This window comes from Tupaia chinensis, unplaced genomic scaffold (genome assembly GCF_000334495.1).
Source record: "Tupaia chinensis unplaced genomic scaffold, TupChi_1.0 Scaffold000238_1, whole genome shotgun sequence".
In the NCBI taxonomy this organism is placed as follows: domain Eukaryota; kingdom Metazoa; phylum Chordata; class Mammalia; order Scandentia; family Tupaiidae; genus Tupaia; species Tupaia belangeri.
The window spans coordinates 1,022,187-1,029,443 of NW_006159716.1; the positions used below are offsets into that span (position 1 = coordinate 1,022,187).

The 7,257-nt window shown below is 57.2% G+C and overlaps 3 protein-coding genes across 9 annotated transcripts in view; 1 reads left to right on the plus strand and 2 right to left on the minus strand.

Annotated features, from left to right (window-relative positions):
* KLHDC3 (kelch domain containing 3) overlaps positions 1 to 1,139 on the minus strand; it is a 6,733-nt gene extending 5,594 nt beyond the window's left edge. For 3 of the 4 annotated variants that reach the window (XM_006148550.3, XM_027771899.1, XM_006148551.3), the window contains exon 1: positions 1,016 to 1,125. The gene's annotated coding sequence lies outside the window, so the exon portion shown is untranslated. Of the gene's footprint in view, positions 1 to 1,015 lie in introns of all 4 variants that reach the window. The other variant, XM_006148552.3, reaches the window with a different exon arrangement.
* A 79-nt stretch (positions 1,140 to 1,218) lies between these two features.
* On the plus strand, positions 1,219 to 3,090 carry MEA1 (male-enhanced antigen 1). 4 transcript variants are annotated; one of them, XM_006148545.3, is made up of 4 exons: positions 1,219 to 1,303; positions 1,954 to 2,234; positions 2,313 to 2,415; positions 2,705 to 3,090. In XM_006148545.3, exons 1-4 carry the CDS (start codon positions 1,267 to 1,269, stop codon positions 2,854 to 2,856), a joined length of 573 nt encoding a protein of 190 aa, XP_006148607.1. In that variant the 5' UTR covers positions 1,219 to 1,266; the 3' UTR covers positions 2,857 to 3,090. The 4 variants fall into 4 exon arrangements, with proteins under 4 accessions (XP_006148607.1, XP_006148606.1, XP_006148609.1 ...); XM_006148544.1 differs by lacking the exon at positions 1,219 to 1,303 and adding an exon at positions 1,310 to 1,448; XM_006148547.2 differs by lacking the exon at positions 1,219 to 1,303 and adding an exon at positions 1,405 to 1,465.
* Positions 3,091 to 3,802: 712 nt separating this feature from the next.
* The window catches only part of PPP2R5D (protein phosphatase 2 regulatory subunit B'delta), a 26,467-nt gene continuing 23,012 nt past the window's right edge, over positions 3,803 to 7,257 (minus strand). The window contains exons 7-16 of the mRNA XM_006148543.2: positions 6,796 to 6,926; positions 6,603 to 6,662; positions 6,398 to 6,506; positions 6,146 to 6,199; positions 5,678 to 5,848; positions 5,450 to 5,577; positions 4,697 to 4,798; positions 4,529 to 4,601; positions 4,303 to 4,419; positions 3,803 to 4,148 (exon numbers count right to left, since the gene is read on the minus strand). Of these exons, the coding sequence (XP_006148605.1) occupies positions 4,011 to 4,148; positions 4,303 to 4,419; positions 4,529 to 4,601; positions 4,697 to 4,798; positions 5,450 to 5,577; positions 5,678 to 5,848; positions 6,146 to 6,199; positions 6,398 to 6,506; positions 6,603 to 6,662; positions 6,796 to 6,926 (1,083 nt within the window). The 3' untranslated portion in view covers positions 3,803 to 4,010. The remainder of the gene's footprint in view (positions 4,149 to 4,302; positions 4,420 to 4,528; positions 4,602 to 4,696; positions 4,799 to 5,449; positions 5,578 to 5,677; positions 5,849 to 6,145; positions 6,200 to 6,397; positions 6,507 to 6,602; positions 6,663 to 6,795; positions 6,927 to 7,257) is intronic.

The following is a 7,257-nucleotide window of genomic DNA, read 5'->3' on the forward strand; positions in this document are numbered from 1 at the left end:
TCATTACTCTTGCTCTCAATCCAAAATATCTTGGATCTGGGATGTGGAGACAGGTTTGAAGGGCTTAAGAATAGAAGAAATCCTTCGTCTCTCACAGCCTTCACTCCTCCCTTCAGATTTGTCACAGTAAAGTAAAAAAGTGCCCAGAAGACCTAAGCGATCTTAGCCAAAGGTGCAGAAAGAATCTTCATTTTTCCCCCAATGCAGACATTGAGAACTCAAGGAGGAGAAGTCCCCAGGATCTCAGGGGCCCCTCTAGGTCTCCCTCTGGCATTCTGAAGCTTCTTTGATTCCCTTAATGTATCTACCTCCCTCTCTCCCTAGTCTTGTGGGATTTTCACTCTCCAAATTTCTGGCCCAAATGGATCTCCTCAGAGCTTTGTAGTTTTCTCATTTTTCCTTTTCCCACCACTGCAAGTTCCACCTGACAGCCCTCCATTTCCCCTCCCCCCCCAGGGAAGAAAAGCGAATTCACTGATCCCTTTCGGCCATGGCCATTTCTCCCTTCTTCCAGCCATCCCTACCTCCCTTCCCCCACAGCACCAGACACCCCTCCATTCCCTTATGCTCAGCTTCCCAGTTCTCGTCATAACCCAGTCTTCTCCCCACCACTGCAAGTTCCACCTGACAGCCCTCCATTTCCCCTCCCCCCCCAGGGAAGAAAAGCGAATTCACTGATCCCTTTCGGCCATGGCCATTTCTCCCTTCTTCCAGCCATCCCTACCTCCCTTCCCCCACAGCACCAGACACCCCTCCATTCCCTTATGCTCAGCTTCCCAGTTCTCGTCATAACCCAGTCTTCCTTCCAATTTCCTCAGTGCCTTCTCCTGCCACCAGGTCTCTCCCGTCTTCTCGCCCTCTCCCCCCATGAATACGCTCCTTTCCCATCATTCCCCCAGTCCCCTCCCCACCCCCACCTCCTCACTCTCAGCCCCTCCCCCACGGCTCCACCCCTAGGAATGATCGTCCCCAGGCACCCTAATTCTTCCTTGTCCCTCAACCCATCCCAGGCTACCTGCCAGGCCGGGCCGGGGCGGGGCCGCGGGTCCTCGCGCTGCCTGCAGCCTAGAACCCGTTGCGCGCCAACCGACGCCTCGGTCTCCAACGAGATAAACACATCCAGGCTGGGTCCTTCCGGCGGGCAGCTGTGCGCGCACGTGCAGTTGGAGCTAGGCGCACGAGGCCTCCCGGGATTTGTAGTCCACAGGTTATCAGAGAGACGTGAGGCCTGAGGTGTGGGCACGAGCCGAAGGAGAGACTCTGCGCATGTGCAGATGTGCGCCGGGACCGTGGGGGTTACTGGGTAATGTAGTCCATTGTTGTTGGGCAGGGGATGGCGGAGGCGGGGCAAAGGATGGACTCCTCGACCTCGCCCGCGTCAATCATGAGCCTGGGGCGGGGCTGGAGGACTAGGCGTCCCCGCACGTCCTGCCCCGCCGGAAGTGAAGGTGCGGGCTCTGAGCGGGTGAGGCGCGCGGTAACACCGGCGCCGAGAATTGGTGGGGGCGGCTGGGGCCACGCAGCTGGGGCCATTTGAGAGGAGCCCCCGGGGCCCGAAGGGCGTTTGTCAGGCGGTACAGGGGGAATTCCCTAGGAGCAGGGGAAATGGAGCGGGTACACCCAGACTGGGAGAGCCTGGCGACCAGGGGTGCCCGAGTCGGGGGCGTGGCGAGGGGTGCCGGGGTTCTGGAAGGGGTGTCTCTAAGGAGATGGCAGAGCAACCTGTCGGGCTGTTTATTTAGGAATTGGCAGAGCAAAGCGAATGGGACCCGGTTCCAGATAACAGGTTACAAATAACAGCCCGACTTGGGGAGAAAAGAGGCTGGGGGACCAGGTAGGGCAGGGAACTTCCGGGGAAGAGCCTTGGTTTTACGGCACAGGAGACCAGAGAGCTATGAAGATGAAGGTGGGCCAGATTTCATCCATTCCTCTTCTGCTTCCCTGTTCCTGCAGCCCCTGCCCGGATGGCAGCAGTAGTCCTAGGGCGAGACACCATGGGCCCTGAGCGTATCTTCCCCAATCAGACTGAGGAACTGGGGCCGCATCAGGGCCCTGCAGAAGGCACTGGGGATTGGAGCAGTGAGGAGCCTGAAGAAGAGCAGGAGGACACTGGGGCAGGCCCAGCGGGCTACTCCTACCAGCCCTTGAACCAAGATCCTGAACAAGAGGAGGTGGAGCTGGCACCAGTGGGGGATGGAGAAGATGTAGTTGGTGACATCCAGGATCGGATCCAGGTCAGGTGTTGTTGCTGCTCCTGGTAAAGCTGCTATCCGCGAGAGGCCGGACTTAAACTGTGTTCTCTGGCTTTACAGGCCCTGGGGCTCCATTTGCCAGACCCACCAATAGAAAGTGAGGACGAAGATGAGGAGGGAGCTACAGCGTTGAGCAACCACAGCTCTATTCCCATGGACCCAGGTAAAAGATCTTTTCTTTTTATTGTTTTATTCTGGAATAATTACAAAGGAATGAGACTTGCCAGAGTCAGTAGAGGGAAGTTACAGAGGAACACTCTGTTCCTAACAAGTTTGTAAACTGATTTTGCAGACTTCAGAAGCTGCTGAAATGCTATTCTATTCGACTTGGGGCCGGGCAGGCTTGCCTAGAAATAACCTGAATTAAGCCCAAGGGCTTGAGGTCAATTCAAAGAATGGGGAGAGGAGCTGGTCCCACTGTTTCTAGCCCCTCATTTTGGCTGTGATTGCAGAACACGTAGAGCTGGTGAAAAGGACGATGGCCGGAGTAAGCCTGCCTGCACCAGGGGTTCCTGCCTGGGCTCGGGAGATTTCAGATGCCCAGTGGGAAGATGTGGTACAGAAAGCCCTCCAAGCCCGGCAAGCGTCCCCTGCCTGGAAGTGACCACACGGAGAGCTGCCTTACCGCCCTACATTCCAGGCCAGAACCAGCACAGGACTGAACACGTTCCCGGTTGTGATGTCCGTTTCCATCTTCCCATCTCCCCTTCACATCAAGGCAAACCGGACTTCTCAGAGACCCACTTTATTCGGTTCTGTACATATGGGGACATCGGCCCAAGCCCAACCCACCTTAGCATGTATCACTCTGTGGAGAATAAAGCACCCTATGTACACAGCCAAAAGCCGCACTGCCTGTGTCCCAGGAACCTGGGTCCAGCCCTCCTCAGCCCTTTGCCCCTCCAAGGTACTAAAAGGGACAAATGAGGGCCTGCCCAGCATCAGCACAAACGAGGAAATAAATAGGTGTTGGGGGAGCCATGCTGGGGGCACTGCTCCCTGCTTCCTTCCGTCCAGCTTTGGGAACCAGCATAGGAAAGCAGGCAGCCCCAGGTGGTCCCTTCCATGTCTGTGATCCCAGGGCTGCTGCTCACCAGAGGGGGCACAGGGTAGGGTGTTTGTTCATCCCTGGCCCCTTGGTCCGTCTGGGCCCTTATTCATCACCCGCTGACCTGACCTCCCATGTTGTGCTGGTCAGGCAGAGGGTAAGAGGAAATAATACCACCCCTTAGCCTACACGGTCCTGGGGCTCGGGGCCTCTTGTGCTGCTGGGGGTTGGCTCCCCTCAGCTTCTCACTCCAGGGGCCAGTGGAGCTTGTCTTAACTTTGGTGAGAATAATCTCCTGCTGCTCCCTACATGCCTCTGCAGGGGCCAGAGGAGGAGAGACACCAGGAGTTCAAATGAGGAGGGAGGGGAGAGGAGAGGGTCATATGTATTCCCGTGTGTATTTCTCAGAGCAGCCTCAGGTAGCTGTGGGGTTAGGAGCAAGAGGGGGACAGGCATCCCCAGGTTGTCAGCTCTGAGCATTTCAGGACTCAGCCTTTCTGTACTAGCCACAGGGAGGCATGAACACATTTTGGGGAGGAGAGAGATCCCCTTGTGGGTATCCCTGCTCCAAGTGCCTGCATCCCCCTCCCTACAACAGCTAGAGAGGCACTGCCTTGCCCCAGGTCAACCGATAGGGAGCAGAGGGTGGAGGGCTGGGGCAGCGTCCCAGGGCTGAGTGGGCTGTGGCCCTGTGGTGGAAAGGTGAGGGGTCAGAGCGCCTCCTGGCTGGCAGTTAGGAACTCTTCTGCCCGCTTGTGCGCCTCCAGTGCCTTGATGGTGTAGACGTCCTGGGGCAGCTCCGACTTCCTCCGGAGCAGCACTTTCTCCTTCTTGATGTCCTTTAACATCTACGTAGGGAGAAGGAAAAGGCAAGGGATGGTGACCAAGTCCCAGAGGAGTCTGATGTTTCCTCCCCTGTCCTTTGACTCTGCTGCTCTCTGCTCCTCTCCCCTCCAGGCTGTCTTGTTAAATCATGCTCCACCCACCCCCGTTCTGTTCTACCTGCACAGCCTCTGTCTCCACTGTCCTCTTCAGGAGCTGGATGTCCTCTGCCGTGGGGGTCTCTGTCTCCATGGAGTACACAGGGGGCAGCGGTGGAGGAGCTCGGAACATGGGATACTGAGGGGAGGAGGCAGGGACAAGGTGAGAGCCACTCTGCCTCCTCTTCCTCCTCCAGCAGACCCGCCCGACTCAAGGTGGGTCCCTTAGGCTGTGCAGAGAACCTCACCTGGGGATTGAGCCGGGCCAGCTCCTCGATCTTTTGCCACATCTCTTCTCTTTCCTTCATTCGGAACCGGCCCCTGAGGGAGCGGCGGTAGGAAGAGGGTCAGGCAAGAGAGAGGCTGAGGGGAGCTGGGAGTGAAGGTGAAAATCTCCCGGGGAGGGAGCTACTCACTTCTGCTTCTCCGCCTTGTACTGCTGTGTGCAGTCATCAAACAGCTTCTGGTTCATCTCCATAAACAGCTTCAGGGCATTGTAGATCAGTCCATGGATTGTCCTGCCACCCCAAGGAAGACCAGTGAGGTACAGGAGGTCAGAGCCTGTTCCTAGCTAGGACCCCAAGTTGCTCTTCCCCTAGGGATGTCTCCCATTTCACAGACCTCTGCCCTGTATAAGAAGATAGCTCTGGCCAAACCACAGGATGAGGCTGGCACTTCATGGTCTTCACAAATACTGTGCACCGGCCCACCCCCTGCCATCCCATGCTCCAAGGTTCGCTTTCCCACCACCACTTCCTGTACTTTAACCCACACTACGGGCTCCCAGCAGCATGGCGGACTGCCTGGACCACGCTGTGCTTGCTGTTAGCAGGAAAGCCTTTCTACAACCCTGAGATTTTTCAGTCTCTAAGAGGACCACAGCGGCTTCTCGCTGCATAGAACAAGGTCTCCAAAGCTGTGAGGTGACCCACGGGAGAGCTGACCCAAGGAATGATGTCATACAGGCCGCTGCTCTGTTGTTCTGGATCATGGGGCTCTCTCATGTGGCCTGTCCTCTCTAGCCAGTCCCTCAAGGTCCTGTCAGTATGCAGTGGGCACCAGCCCCACCAGCTGAGCGACCAGTGAGACCCCTGGCTCTTTGGTTCGTGCACACCCTGAGAGGTTCCAAACCTGAATCCCCACGGCCCAGCACCACCCCGGTGCCCTACTTGTTCCAGTGGCTCTTGGAGTTCCTGTAGAGTGCAGGGAACATGATGGGGAGGACGCGGGCAGCATTGTCACTTATCAGGCTCATGATGTACTCGTTGTTCCAGTAATAGAGCGCTCGCTCTGCCACCTAGTGGGGAGAGGCGGGACTCGGTGACCTTACTGCTGGCTCCACTCAGGACCTGTTTCAGCGGGGGCTGGGATGTGCTGGGGCTGGGCCTGGGTCTTACCTGGAAGTGGGGGCTGGAAACACACTTGGCAAGCTGGCGAAAGAGTGGTTCCATCACTTTGCTGAACTCTGAAGGCTCGATGACGTCTAGAATCTCCTCTAGTTCGTTCAGGAACATCACCTCCTTGGGGCTGTGGGTCTTGGGCCAGAACTTAAGGAGTCCCACAATCACCTGGGAGAAGAGCCATGAAGATAAAATTCTCTACACCTGCTCCGTTCTCGAAGAAATCTTCCTGCCGGCCCTCCCACCCTGGTGGGACAGCTTGGGTGGCCTCAGCTAACTGCTCTATTCCTCAGGCTGGCATCTATCAGGGGTACGCAGGTTTCACTTCTTCAGGGAGGACACCATGTCACCTAGCAGGCCACAGCCCTCCTGAGTACCTGCTGACAGTACTGCTCAGCAGGCACAGACTGGCAAGGGACGCCAATGACAGTAAGAGGTGGACCCTGGGGCCCGCGAGGGAGTTACCGGCTCAGTCAGACTGCTCTCCTTCTCCAGGAATTGTACGACGCAGTATGCCAACTGCAAAAGGTTGAGGCAGAAAGAAGGTGAGGTGCAGGACTCAGAAGGTCTGAGAGGTCAGTGTCAGACACAAGGCCCCAGAATGAAAGGGCAGATGCAGGAAGGAAATACCCCACTGGCTCCCTGGGCCACCCTGTTCCCACCCTCCCCTGCTTCTCTCTGCTGCCTGGGTTGGGGACCACCAGAAAGGCTGCTCACCTGAGGGTGGTAGACACTCAGGGACTTGACCTTGTGGAGGGGAAGCAGGACACGGATGAGGAACATCTTGTGCTCTTCCTTAAGGGGCAGGGCGAAGCCGTTGATGATGCTAGGAGTTCAGGGAGGTTTGTGAGGACCACAGGCCAGAGCCAAGCTCCGTCCGCCATCCTCCCCACCCAGCTCAGTGCCCCACCCCAGCTCTCACCTGCCCAGGATCTCCAGGAGCTCAGCAATCCCGTTGTGATGCTCCGTCTCATAGATGAACCTGGGGAAGCAGAAGGGCTCTTTTGACAACCTCTGATGTTCCTCCAGCATTCCTCAGTCTCCCAGACCCCTGTGAGCCCACCCCGCCTCAGCAGGGGCTGGCTTTACTCGTAAGCCCGGGCTCCTGGCCTCACCTGTAGAAGATGTGGTTGATCTGTCTACGGATATAAGCCCGGAGCCCCAAGAACTTGCCATAGATGCGATGCAAAATGGTCTTGAGGAAGTCCCGCTCTCGAGGATCCTCGCTGTCGAACAAGTCCAGTAGCTGGGAGCAAGACGGAGGAGAGGTATAGCGAGGCGGGGAAGAGGGGCCGGTAGCATGGGGGCCGAGCCGGGGGCAGCCCAGAGGTGCTCTGGCGGGGGCAGGTCTGGGACACAGAGTGAGTCCCTTAGGATCACTCTACCCAGTGCGGTCGGTGTGCATGTCGATATGCCCACCAAAGGGGCACAGTGCTGTGCTTTTTGTTTCTGTTATGCCAGAGGCTTAAGGGCAGAGTAGGTCTTTTTTACCTACTGGTACCAGACGCGGCTAAAACCCAGTATGTCCTGCTGCAGGGAGACAGCGCCGCTTGCACACAGGGGAGGGCGGCACCGGA